This window comes from Amphimedon queenslandica, unplaced genomic scaffold, assembly GCF_000090795.2.
Source record: "Amphimedon queenslandica unplaced genomic scaffold, v1.1 AMPQUscaffold_13499, whole genome shotgun sequence".
NCBI classification, from domain to species: Eukaryota; Metazoa; Porifera; class Demospongiae; order Haplosclerida; family Niphatidae; genus Amphimedon; species Amphimedon queenslandica.
In genome coordinates, this window is record NW_003546265.1 from 126511 (window position 1) to 140595 (window position 14085).

Genomic DNA, 14085 nt, shown 5'->3' on the forward strand with positions numbered 1-14085 from the left:
AGAGGGGGAGTGGCTAAAGCTGCAGGATGTTCTCAATCAAGAAGGTTCATTTCTATTACATCAGTGGTCTTGTAGTGACTGTGACTGTTTTGTACATGATATTGTTGCATCAAGGAATCATAGGACAATGTACGTTTTAACAACCTTGTTCTAGAACACCTTGTTTTACACTTTTTCAACAGATAACTACAAAACTGAAATATATCATAATCATGATAGGAAGTTTCCATTGAAGGCTGATGCCATGATTCCACACGTTAATGTATCAACCTCCTTCTCCTCAGATGCTACATCGTGTGTCATTAGTAGTATTAGCAATGGACTAATATTAGACAAACAACGTCACATACTCATCATTGGTGCAATGAGTCTCATTGGAGCTAGACTGACCATGTACTTACATGAAAGAGGATATCACGTGCTGGGAGTTGAAGATATGATCAATGTGAACAACGATGATATGAAATGGTATCGATGGTCTCAGTTAATTGATAACAGGATACCAACACAAATAGTTAAGCTGTCAAGAAAAGAGAGTCTGTTGTCATTATTGTCTCATCATTCTCCTCAAGCTGTCATATATGTACCAACAAGAGTAGATGGGATGGAAAGAAATGATGACACTGTTCATTCTGTATTAAAGAACTTTGTGTTGTTATTAATGAATATGAAATCCAATCCACAAGTTGTGTTGGTCTCCTACTGGAAGACACTACTAGAAAAAGGATGGTTGACATCATATGAGACCATTCTGTCATCAGTGTACAGTCAGTCATCATCAGCTATAGTTAGAGTGTCTAATCTACATGAACCATTGGAAGACACTACTCAATCAACTGGAGGACAATGGTATGTTAATGACGTGTGCAGTATTATTGAGAAAGCACTGACTAGTAAACAGTACATTTGGGACATGAACCAATGCACTAGCTTCACTGATAATAAACAATATCTTATACCTAATGACCACCTAGTAAGAACTGATAAATGGCTAGAAGAATATAATAAATATATTAAAAGAAAAACAAGAAATGTAACACTTGGTGCTTACCTATCCAAAGTCGGCATGGCATCTTTGTATGGGATCTTCCCAATGGCAAACAATGCTCATTACTTCTTTTCTTGGTTCAAGAGTGCAATGAAACATGGCATTGATGTAGTATTGTTTCATGACAGCTTAAGCCAATCTTTTAGTGACAGACTAAAGAAGGTCTACCATAAATCAGAAACTGTGCACATAAAACCAGTTAGCAGCATCATCGCAAATGATCAAAGATATTTCTTCTTTTACGACTACCTACTCAAACATCCAGAGATAGACATGCTCTTAGTCACAGATATAAGAGATGTTACTTTTCGCAACAATCCGGTACACATTATGACCGTCATTGGTAAGGACAACTTTTTTGCCGGTTTTGACATTCCATTTAATACTGACATAAGAACCCATCCACAAGGCGAATTGGTACAGAGATGTTTTCCACATTACCCACATGATGAGGTGAAGAGGTCTTATGGTGTTCTTAATAATGGAGTCCTTGGCGGAAAACGCTCCACACTGCTTACTGTCATGGCCCGTTTGCTGCTCGATATAGAAACGTCAAATCGCTTTGGCAACACATGCTGTGACATGCCTTCACTCCAGTATATACTACACAATGTCTTCTTTGAAAAGACTTTTGTTGGCTATCCGTACAACAGTGCCTTTTACACTCAGACTGTTGGTCCTAGGGGATTAGCTATTGAACATAAACTGGAGTTTGGTTAGCAGAAGAGCTTAACAGCATTAATGACTTGAAACAAGCCTTCATGCACATGTATAATCATAATTATGAATCTTTTTGTTGACTATTATTATGTTAATGTAGGATTAAAAATCTTAAGTGAAATGAGTGGCAAACATACACATAGAACAGAGCAGATCCATGACATGATATACACAAAGAATAATAATAATAATAATAATAACATGTTGTTGTTTATATAAAAATATATTATGTCAGATTGATTGAGGTTCTTCCTTAGAGAAAGTGGTTAATATTGGTCACTAAAATGAATCAAAAATAAAATAAAAACAATACAATCTATTCAATTAGTGTGTACTCAACCAATTTTTGTACATGTACATGTACATGTAGGTGCATAGTACAATAACATAAATCAACAGTGTACATGTAACTCACACTCCTTTAATGTCTTCCATTGAGCTCCCAGAGTGAGTACATATAGTAACAGACCCAGTAGAGCTCCTCCTTACTTTGCCCATCTGCTTTGTGAGGCTCTGGATCTTCTCCTGCATTCCCTCGTGATCAGTCAAGTCCTTATCCATATCAGAGATACTGATACTCTCCGAGCGCTGAAGGGGAATACCGTGATACGTCATGTGACTTGCCAGTTGGTCCGAGTCACAGGAGGACGTCGTGCGATGGTGAATACCCATGCCTGCCAATGGGACCGGCTGGAAATGATGCGGTAAAGTCTTTGAGCCTTTCTCGACTAGCGTGCTCCGTTTAAGAGTCCTAGCGGGGTTATAAGGACGAGTCTCTTCGTCCGAACTGGAAGTATGATGACCGACTACTGGGGTATAAGCTGGTCCTCGTTTATAAAATGGTAGGTGGAGCATGTTATCAAATGAGTCAATGTATAGGGAGTCTAGAGAGGGGGTGGAGTAAGGGGAACTCTCTCCGCCCAGTCCTGAAAATGAGGTACATGTACTTGCAAAACTGTCCGAGCGACCGACAGAACTGGTCAGACTGGGTATGCGAGAGAGAGTGGCCGAGAGCTCGTCTTCGGGAAAGAGTTTCTGTTGGTGTAGAGTCTTTCCTGGTTGCTTGTCCTTCCCATTGTTATTATTGGTCGTTGTGCTAGGATCGGTGATTGGTATAGTATTAGGAGTGCTGCTGCTGTCATGGTTCTTATTAAGTCCCTTTACTTTCTCTTTAGCTGATGTCTTTCCTCCTCCAAATTGTCTCGTGAGATGAGTCCATATTCTTGGTTTTGACGACTGGCTCTCTCCTTTACTACTAACCTTGTCTCCTACTTTCTCCTTCCCCCCTCCTCCTCCTCCTGAAGTAGCCACCGGTTGTTGAACGGTTGATAAAGCCAATGGAGGAGTCCGTTGCAACTTCTCTTCTTCATTTTCTCCGCCCCCACCTCCATTGTTAGTACTGTTGTGTTTATTAATCATCTCGCCAATCTCTTCTTGCATGTCTTTAGCGTAGCGTCCGATCAAATCATTATTGGTCTCTCCCATCCTTCCTTTTCCCTCGGTAACTGTTTCTGCTCCACTTGTCTCCACTCCAGGAGAATAGACCATGGAATCAGCACTTCCCGGGCGTTTAGGCGGTCTGTGTTGCCTAGCAACGGAGTGTGGGAGGGTGGAGGAGTGATTAGGGGGCGGGCGGCTATCAGAAGCGCTTGAACCTGACGAGAGGAAGTTCTTTAGGTTATCGGAGCCGGTGGATGCCGTCCGACGATGTCTTTTGATTCGGTTCTTTTGTGGTATCTTTGGAGAGGCATCATCAGTTAAAGCCATACCACCTACACATATTAACGAAAGAATAACGAATAACAATAAACTACAGACACTATACATTAAAAAAATAAACTACAGACACTATACATTAAAAAAATAAGTATAAATAAGGTATCTATTATCCATATGACCTTTTACATTCTTAATATAATGTGTATGTATAATAACAAAAATATAAGCATAATCTCTGCATGACCTTGTTTTTAATGCATGTAGTGCATGTATGTATCTCTTTTTCCCTTACCTTCGTCATCAGTGACTACAGTGTATCCAATGTAATAGCCCTCATTCTCTGTCGTCTGGTTGAGTTTCTCCAGGTCAACGTTGACTCCTTCTCCATTGGTCGTCGACGGAGGAAGTTGAATTAAGAAATCTCCAGCTTCAAGCATCGATGGGAGCTTGCTTCTATTAATAACCTGAGTAAAAGAGAGAGAGGGGGGGAGGGGAACATAATAATACATGTGTGTACGTGTAAAAGGTTCTGTTTGTACTTTAGGATGATTCCGATCAGTGATCATTGTGTAACGCGGCGGTCGTGCCGACTCGGCAGAACTTGCACTGTGAGGACGAGAGAAACCACGAGAAGCAGGAACAATCTAAACAAAAACAACAACAACAACAACAACAATAATAACAACAATAATAACAACAAAAAATACTAATATAAAATACAATGCTACGAATAATACCCTCAATATTATTAGTACATTAGTCATTAGTGCATGTACATACATTACAATAGAAATACAGTGTACATGTACAGTACATACTACAGTTTACACAAATACATGAGTGTTAACCACATTGGGAGGACAACCCATGATAGCCTTTTACAATTAGTTGAGTATAAAAGGAACAGTCTCTTTGTCCATACTACATGTGAACTCTATCTTTGTGTTGGTTAACCACACTGGGAGGACAACCCATGATAGCCTTTTAGAATTAGTTGAGTATAAAAGGAACAGTCTCTTTGTCCATACTACATGTGAACTCTATCTTTGTGTTAGTTAACCACACTGGGAGGACAACCCATAATAGCCTTTTACAATTAGTTGAGCATAAAAGGAACAGTCTCTTTGTCCATACTACATGTGAACTCTATCTTTGTGTTAGTCAACCACATTGGGAGGACAACCCATGATAGCCTTTTACAATTAGTTGAGCATAAAAGGAACAGTCTCTTTGTCCATACTACATGTGAACTCTATCTTTGTGTTAGTCAACCACATTGGGAGGACAACCCATGATAGCCTTTTACAATTAGTTGAGTATAAAAGGAACAGTCTCTTTGTCCATACTACATGTGAACTCTATCTTTGTATTAGCTTGAGGCAAAGAAATTTTTGGAAGGGTTCATTATTATGAACCCTGCACTACAATAATATAAATATTAAATATGTGTGTGTATGTGTGTGTGTGTGTGTATGTGTGTGTGTGGTATAGTCAATGAATTTTTGTCTGTTTTGTGGCTAGTGGTGGGCGATACTGTATTTTTTGGATTTGATACGATACTGAGTATTTTCATTCTCGTATCGATACTATTCGATATGATACTAACCACACCCTTTATTAATTAATTTCAGTTAATTTACCACAAATAATGGATACACACATGCTTAAAATTAATTAAGGTGTGGTTAGAGGTGTGGCCTCATTATCGATACTGCTGCTCTTAAATTTTCGATACCGATACTACTCGATACTGGCCCAGTATCGGTTGTATCAATACTATTTCGATACTATCGCCCACCACTATTTGTGGCTTCATTATAATTCCACAGCAGCTAGTCCTATACACACATACTTTATTTATTACATATACACATGTATTATTATACTAGCTCCTATATTGGAGTGTGTTATATTATACAAAGTATATTCTTGATGACTCAGTACCATTATAATGTACATTATACCATGTACATGTACATACGTGTGGATAGGTTCCATGAGATGTGCTCAGGAGTACATCATTTCCTATTCCTGTGGGAGGAGTTGGGAGTGTGCGATGGTGTCCCTTGAGTGCGTCCAGTTTCTGAGTGTCTAATTGATGAGCTAACTCGGATATACGTAACTCCTTCTCTCTCAACAATAACTTAGCATTATCCAACTAGAAAGGAAAAAGAAATTAGCAATGTATATCAATAAAGTTATTAATGTATTAATAAAATTATTAATGCATTAATAAAGACAAATAAAGACATTAATGTATTAATAATGCATTTTATGGCTTACCTCTGTTCCCATCATTCGTATTTCTCTCTGTTCAGCAATGGCTTCCTGAGATCTCTTCAGTTTCTTTAACAAATCCCCAACATCTTCAACTATACAATTTAATACACGTACTATGCACAACAGTGAATCTGTATATACCTTTAAACTGTTGTTCAATGAGTTGGAAGTTGAGTGTCCTGAGGTAGTCCCTCTCAGTGTGGAGTTCCTCCATTACTAGTCTGTGGTGCCTCTCTTGCTCAATGCTCTGATGCTTCAACAAGCTGTTCTCGTGGTGAGTGGACTCCAGCCTTGCCTGAGGGATGAAGAGAAATCAATAATGAGATGACAGGCATACATGTATAGCAAACTGTCTATAAAATGTACATGTACATACATGTACAAACACAATATACATGTACATGTACATATTGTCTTTTGTATCTCTTAATGTACATGTACATGTACACTTACTTGCAGTTGGTTGATTTGGTAAATGTACTCATTCAATATTCCTTTGACATGATGAAGCTCTTCACTCTGAAGTCGGACCAGCTCTGAAATGTTGCCACTATGACTGCATGAGAACAAAAGACATTAATGAAGACATAGCAATAGAGAATCCTACAGTGTACCTCTCTTCCCTCCCCTTCTCTTCTCCTCTCTCTTTCCCTCCCTCTCCTCACCTTTGTAGTTGTATTGTGAATCCTTCAGGAACGTTAAGAGATTCTTGTAGTATACACAGAGTGTGTTCATTCTCCTTCCTTAGCTTATACAGCTCAGACTCAGCGTTCAGTGATCTCTCCTCCAGTTCCTGTATATACTGGTCTCTAGCCAATAGTTTATCTGATCCAACTGATATCTCTTCCTTTAGGTCAAGAACTTGACTTTTGAGGAGTGAGAAACGCCTAAAAATAGAACAAGATCAAAATAACATTTGTATGAGCATTTTAGAAAATAAAAAAAAATTCCAAAAACCACACAAATTACTTCTATGTAGATAGGAACACTAACCTATTGTGTGCTTCATAATCTTCCTTCATTTGCAAGTCAATATCTTTAAGTGCCATGTCCCTTGCAATCACTTTATCCTGCCATGTCTCAACCTGATGCTTTAGGATCACTATGGAGTTCAACTGCTCTGAGGGGAGTTCCCGTTGCCATAGTAATGCGAGTGAGTCCCCAGTCTCCTCGAGGACCCTCAGCGAGGACTTGAGTTCGTTCTGGAATGTCGTAAAACTCTTTTGTAGGCCAGAGATCTCTGACTGTTTCAGGCCTAAGGACTCGTGAACGTGCTTTAAAAGATCCTTAATACTCAAACTATCGGCATAAAGACTGGAGAGTTTCTCACGAATCTGATGAACGTAAGCCCCACCTTTAGCACCTCCGTCTCCAGCGGACTGGGACTGAGACCGAGACCTCATTGGGACAGGACTAACGATGCCACTAGTACCTTCAAGACTGGATATGTACTCACGAGATACCTGCTGAAAGACAGGAGGGCGGGCATTTGTAGAACCAAGACGAGTGAGAGTAGAGGGGCCGCGTTGAGAGGGCGTGGCACTCTCGTCCGGCTGTGGCCTCGCGGGAATAATCTCTTGTATTTCCGAGTGACACTTTAGGACTCTCTCCATTATATCACCAGCTGGCGAGAGTATGCCACTGGCTCCCGAGAGGCTCGCTTTCAAACTGATGAGTTCTTCCTCTTGGGTCTGAACAAGGGACGAGAGACTCGAGAGGCTCTCGCTAAAGGTTTTCACACCTTTAAGGAACTCTGGGATGAGACTCAGTTTGTGTTGAAGCACGTCATTGTCTTTGGCAGTAGAGGCTATAGTGGCATCGGCGTTCATTAGCTTACGAGTGAACATGTCTTCCATGCTGCGAATACGATCCTGGAGTGATGTGTTCTCTTCCTTCATGAGGGTGAAGGAAGGGTTAATAATGATAAGGTGGCATTAATACATGTACATGTAGGGATACAGGGACTTTATTTTGGTTTTAAGTAACTTTAAAAATTTATAAAAATTCCAAATTTGATCGGAATCAGCTCAAACTTTCTACGCAACATAAAAACATGTATATATATCAGGAAAATTATGAAAATGGGAACTTTTCTCCTGGTCATTTTTGGCAAAATTTGGCCTGAGACACTTTGGCCCAATTTTTGAGTAACGTTAAAAATTCATAAAAAATTCAAATTTGATTGAAATCAGCTCAAACTTTCTACGCAACATAAAAACGTGTATATGTATCAGGAAAAATCATAAAAATGGAAAATTCTCTTCTAGTCATTTTTGCCAAAATTTGGCCCGAGACACTGTACTATAGTACAGGGACTTTGGCCGGATTTTTTTAACAACTTTAAAAATTCATAAAAAATCCAGTTTTGATTGAAATCAGCTCAAAATTGAAACACAAACTATACAACATGTAAATCTTCAATAAACTACATTGAAACAGTGTGCATCAATGGCCAGTGGCTCTTCCTTACTTGCAAGGACTTGAGTCTATCTTGTGTCAGTCTGTCCTTACTCTCTCTCATCATCTTGAGGGATGCATGAAGGTTGGAGACTTTGTCCGTGAGCTGCCTCTTCTCAGACTCCAAGAAATAAACCTTCTTCCTCATCTCTAGCAGCTGCCTCCGCTGAGTGTTCCCTTTATCAAGGGACGAAGACGTATTGTGAATGATATCCTAAAAAAAGAGAGAAAGATACAACAGCACATTTGCATATTGTGTTATGTATACATATTATTTTAAAAGTACAGTAGATGTACGTGTACATGTATACTTACATTTAATCGTTTGTTTTCGCCCTCCAGTAGCATCACTTTATGCTGTAGCTCTAGTACGAGTTCATTCTGAGCTTTGCTCCTCCCACTCACTGCGGGGGCGGTAACGACCGGCTGGAATGCACTGTTACTGCCAGGAGGAATGGAGCCATTAGAAGAAGCTTGCATCTGAAATAGAACAGAGAAAATAATTAATGCATATAAAAGTTACGATAACACAACATAAATAAATTAAATCATAAACAATGCATTCAGATAGGCATCATTATGCTACATGTATAAAGGAATCAGCTCAAACTTTTTAAATGGCTAAACTATGCATTGGAATGACTAAGGTGCTTTCAGAGCCAATTTTTGGAAAAAAACATCAGGTTTCAATTATAGCATAGGAAATGGAATGCCCAAATACTTCAGTTAAGGTCATAAAATAATGTCTTTACTGTGCATTACCTCCAGTAGAGCATTATCCTTCTCTAATCCAGATACTTGACTCTTTAATAAACTGATTTCTGTCATCAGTTGTACTTTAAGTTTATCCGACTCCAGCAGCAGCTCCTGTCTCTCTTCTTGGCTCTTCTTCAACTGGCCTCGTGCCTCATCCAATTGAGTATTAACAGCATTGAGGCTCTCGTTCAGTGAAGACTTCTCAAGGAGGAGTGACTGTAGGTCCTCGTCTCCACCTGAAGACAAAGACTGAGTAGGAGGAGTGGAGAGTCTTTCTTTATTTAACGCAAAACAAGCCGAGAGCAAAGCTTTCTCCGCCAGCAAATGTCCCACAATGACACAAAACTCTTCCTCTTGCTTCACGAGACTTGCTTTTGCTGCCTTCTTCTCCTCCAAAATGGCGTGATACGAATTCGAGACTTCTTCTATATCTTCTTCGAGCGTCTCGTTGACTTGGAGCAGCTCGTTCATTTCCTCCCTGTGTCTCTCTCCTTCTCTCTCAAAGCTCTGCAGGGCCTCTTGATACTCTGACTGTAACTCGGTATAGCGATGCTCAGATTCTGTGCTTAGTGCCTCATATTCCTCCCTGAGTTGTGAATTAGCTTTCTCTTTTTCAGACAGTTGCGTCTCCTTCTCCTCAAGAGTCTTTGAAAGACTAGCAACAGACGCCTGTGCCGACTCTTTGTCCTTTTCTAAGCGAGAGAGCTCTATCAGTACAGCTCTGTGTAATGACATCATTCGTCTCAACTGGTAAGGCTGTTCTGTATATCTCTTCCCTGCTTGTGATCCGCTGGTGTTCAGTCTGGTTTTGAGAGCAGGGTACTGAGCAAGGACGTGATTAACAGAGCACTCAACCTCTTTAAGCAGGTGGGACTCGCTTTCTTTTAACACTCGCTCTCTCTGTGTAAGGGAGGTAAGCTTTTTGTTGAGACTCTCTCTCTCTTTCTTTCCTTCTTCAACTTGTCCTTTTAGCGTCTGGAGGGTTGACTCCATCGTTAAGAGCTGATCAGAGAGCGACGCTTTCTCTCGCTCGACTTTGTGAAGGCTCTCTGAAACGCGATCATTCTCGGCTTCAACTTGCGCAAGGAGTTTCTCAGTCTCGTCCAATTTTATGGTGAGGTCTTTCTCGGTCGACTCCTTTAGCGATCTCTCTTTTGAGAGCAAAGACTTCTCGCGAGTGAGAGCCCCCAGCCTTTCCTCTAGCGACGAGTTTTGGTCTCTGAGTTTTTGTATGGTTGCTCGGAGAGAATCCTTGGTCTTGCGTGCTTCTTGAATTTCTCCGTCTAACACATTAGGAATTAAATACCATCATGATGAATCGTACGCTTTCATCGATGTTCTTACCTAGTTTAGTTTTCTGTTCTTTTAGTTTGCTTGTTGCTTTCATGACAGTCGCTAGCTCATCGCTAATCTCTTGATTCTGCTGCTCGGCCTCTCTGTATATCTTCTCCACCTACAATGGACATGTGTAAGAAAAAAAATCACATTAACTTTCAATAGTTGTACATGTACTTGTACAGGTTCATGTATGTACAAACACACATGAAATACAATAACGTATCAAAGTAATTGATCCTATTCTTCATGTGTGTGTACTTGTAATTAAACAATATCTAAAATTTCAACCACACTCAATACAAAAATTGAAATTCTATTATTAAACAAGCATACGTCAGTAAAACTCAGTAAATTCTAATGCATGCAACATCAGTAGACTCACCTGATCAAGTTTTTCAATATTCTCCTCGTATTGTTTCTGGATCTCTTTTGCTTCCAATGACACCTCATCTTTCTCCTTCTCCACGATACTCAGTGATTTCGTTAGATGATTATTCTCTGATATAAGTCTCTCAATGACGTCATTCGAACGATCCTGGGACATTGTGAAGGATTTACGTTGAAAGAGCAGCTCCCTCTGAAGCGACTGGTTCCTTTCAGACAAGTCCTTCAACTCCAGCTATAAAAGAACAGAAATTTAAAAATTCAAATTCAAATTTAAAAAGATACATGCCGCATATATACAGATGATAACATTATTGATTACATACATGTACACGTGCACGTACATGTACCCTACTCACTTCAGCTCTGTTTTTTTCCTTTAACAGACTATCGATTCTTAGAAGGAGGTCCTGATCTGAGTCACTTGTTGAAGATGAAGCGGTTGTCTTCACACGCTGGCCCCCCTCGCTCCAATTAGACCAAGTCCTCTTGCTGATGTCCAGCTCCTTGTGAACACTACGTCCATCCAGTACACAGGTAGGGAACCTTCTACTAGCCGAAGGACTCTTGTCCTCTTTGTAATGTTTGTCACTGGCTCCTTGTGGGGAAATGGTCCTGTCCACTCCTTCTGTCCCTCCCTCTGGTTGCTGTATAAACTCTTCTCCTTCGTCCGATTGGCTCTGACTAGACTGGCTTTCCTCCTATAAAATGAAATATATTCAATTCAATTCAATACTTATCTCCATGCACAGCTTCTCCTCCTCTCTTACTTTTTGTCCCGTCTCATCAAGTCGTAAGTTTCCACTAGTGCTAGAGCTGCTTGTGCTGTTGCCACGACGACTCGACGAGCCAACTCCAACAGGAGACACAACAGAAGCTGAGAAAGAGTGAAAATTGCTGATTATGGTCACAATTTTTTATTTTTCTACTTACAACAGTACATGTAAATTGTATATTATCATTATTTTCATTATCGTTACTATTACCATTATTCATTATTATTATTATTATTATTCATTATTATTATTATTATTATTATATTAAGACAAACACAATATAAAGGTATTAATTACTTTATTATTATTAAAGGTAGGTTAAAAGGTTAAGATCAGATGATACGTGACTCCTTCCCTCCCCCACTCTCCTCTCTAACATCACTTAGTGCTAATTGAGTTACACATAATAACTTAATAAGACTATAGCTTATAAACTAATCACAGCTAGTGTATCTAATTACAAGTACATTTCACTATTCCAGGAGCTCGTATGACACACCTGCACTATACAAGCGTACAGTACGCATACACTGTACATATATACATGTACATGTACATAGATAATGTATGTATGTTGTATATGTACATGTATATACGTTGTACACTCTGCATGAGCTAATGGTAATGATGATTATGGGCATTGATGAATCAGCAATCATTAGTATCTACATTCCTCTCCCCCAGGCCTCTCTCACACTTTTATTTCATCCTCTCTCTCTCTCTTTTATTATCTGGCTACTCTCTCCCTTTCTCTCTTAAACAACAGTTCCAAATACAAACAATACAGCTAAGAGTATTAACATAAATTTGTGTATGTGTGCATGACTAACTGTAATCTTCTTACTTACCTCTGTCGCTGGTAGAAGAGTAGTTCTGTCTGGCTGCTGGCTGCACCTGTAGTGGAGGAAAGGAGGGAAAAGTTACAGCTGTGCTATAAAGAAAGTATTAGTTACTATAGCGGAACTTAGTTCAAGTGTATCATTATGTACTACTACTCTTACTCTTTCTCTCTCATCACAAATCACTCATTAAATCAAACACACCTTACTATCCAAAATTTACTACACAACAAGTGAACATAATCACTATAGACAGACAAGGCCTAACAACTAAGCAGTGGCTAACAAACAAACTCACATAAAGCACATAATATCACTGTACAATATTAAGGATGTACTGTTCCTCTACTCCAATAAGATTTTGAAGGAGCCCCCCTGGGTTATTTACTCTGTGTGTGTGAGCAAGGAAGAGTGTGTGTGTCAACAAGATACAACTCCTACACAAACTATTGCTCATGGAGGCAGAACAAGATACAGGAGGAAGATGTCCATGTACACAATGTACATCCATGACACTTAGTATCACGATATGTATGTACGTGTACATGTGCGTGTATGTAGTAGGTGTACATGTAATATGATGTACATGTACATGTATATAAGGGAAGGTGATCACACATCCAGTCACAGAATTAATATATAAAGACATAACATTATAATACCATAGAGAATACAAAAGGGATTGGGCGGATTGATAAGTAGACAAAGAGAGTCAGGCCGTGTGCATATGTACATGTACATGTACATGTATGATGTAAACCAATAGATTCATTCATTCATTGTTAGATTTTGAAATGAATCTGAAAGAGCTAAGCTAACTAATAATGGAAGTCTTATGACAACTAGAGACTTTAGGAAACCTAGACGAAAAGTTTCCTACAAGATCTAACAGTGCCAATAACGATTATCAATGAGTTGTAATACAAGTAATTGCTTGACATTAATAGGAGGTAAAATGAAATTAAATCACCCTCTGATACTCAAAACAAATACGTGTACATGTACGCGTACAAGTAATGTGCAGCTGTATTTGTATATTTCTCCCTCCTAGTTCCACATTATCTCAAATACAAAATTAATGACTAATTTGACCTTTACCATAGCTATCAACACAAAACAAGTCTATAGACCATAGATAGTTGTATATCCATGTATAGGCGAAGACGTTTTTATAATAATACAAGTTTTCATAATCAGTATTACCCCCTCCCCTCTCTCCTTCTTTTACTCACACTGCTGTTATCTTCTCCAGAAGATTCAGTCTTATCATTATTATTGCATCCTTTCTCAAAGAACTTCTTAATGTCAGTGAACTGGTTGCTGGTCACACGTAATGGCCGCCCTATTCCACCTATAGTAGTCACCACATTGTGCACCACAGGAGATTCACCCATTCCTCCAGGCGAGCCTGTTTCTCCTCTAGAAGAAGGGCGAGTCCGAGTGCTTCCGCCACTGACCAGTGAGCGAGGGGTAGGGGAGGCCGTGGAAGAGTTGCTGCTGCCAGGCCTTGTGGCAGAGCCCGAAGATGACATGTTTTATTATTGTTGATTCAGTGCTGATGGCGAGTTGGTGGGCTGAGACTTTGCCTTGTTCCGTAGAGGGCACAGAAAAAGATTGAACAAGAACAGAGAGAGAGAGAATTGGTGTTAGACTGTTAGTAGTAATAGTAGTAGAGTAAGAAGAGGTACCCTCTCTCCTTTAATAACAAAGTACAGTATGAAAATTAGTTGTGGGCGGAGTTTGATTTAGCCACGCCCACAAATATAGA

The 14085-nt window shown here is 39.5% G+C and overlaps 2 protein-coding genes across 2 annotated transcripts; one reads left to right on the plus strand and one right to left on the minus strand.

Annotated features, from left to right (window-relative positions):
* Window positions 1-22: 22 nt before the first annotated feature.
* LOC109580275 (uncharacterized) lies at window positions 23-1889 on the plus strand. Its single transcript, XM_019993290.1, has 2 exons — window positions 23-129; window positions 183-1889. Exons 1-2 carry the CDS (start codon window positions 27-29, stop codon window positions 1766-1768), a joined length of 1689 nt encoding a protein of 562 aa, XP_019848849.1. The 5' UTR covers window positions 23-26; the 3' UTR covers window positions 1769-1889.
* Window positions 1863-14050, minus strand: LOC100639645 (interaptin-like). The gene is made up of 19 exons (XM_003384194.2): window positions 13550-14050; window positions 12327-12372; window positions 11473-11579; window positions 11062-11403; window positions 10701-10937; window positions 10325-10433; window positions 8987-10263; window positions 8540-8704; window positions 8238-8438; window positions 6761-7659; window positions 6433-6654; window positions 6221-6323; window positions 5909-6062; window positions 5771-5859; window positions 5469-5645; window positions 4027-4131; window positions 3780-3951; window positions 2184-3540; window positions 1863-2047 (listed from the first exon to the last, which is right to left on the minus strand). Exons 1-19 carry the CDS (start codon window positions 13847-13849, stop codon window positions 2035-2037), a joined length of 6075 nt encoding a protein of 2024 aa, XP_003384242.2. The 5' UTR covers window positions 13850-14050; the 3' UTR covers window positions 1863-2034.
* Between the last annotated feature and the right edge of the window lie 35 nt (window positions 14051-14085).

Excerpts from the sequence above, each read along its gene's own strand:
- LOC109580275 (XM_019993290.1), top strand. The coding sequence starts at position 27 with ATGTTCTCAATCAAGAAGGTTCATTTCTATTACATCAGTGGTCTTGTA. Across the intron at positions 130-182 it reads TCAAGGAATCATAGGACAAT|ATAACTACAAAACTGAAATA; the intron begins GTACGTTTTAAC and ends CTTTTTCAACAG.
- LOC100639645 (XM_003384194.2), bottom strand. The coding sequence starts at position 13,849 with ATGTCATCTTCGGGCTCTGCCACAAGGCCTGGCAGCAGCAACTCTTCC. Across the intron at positions 11,580-12,326 it reads CTCTTCTACCAGCGACAGAG|CTTCTGTTGTGTCTCCTGTT; the intron begins GTAAGTAAGAAG and ends ACTCTTTCTCAG. Across the intron at positions 10,264-10,324 it reads AGAACAGAAAACTAAACTAG|ACGGAGAAATTCAAGAAGCA; the intron begins GTAAGAACATCG and ends CTAATGTGTTAG.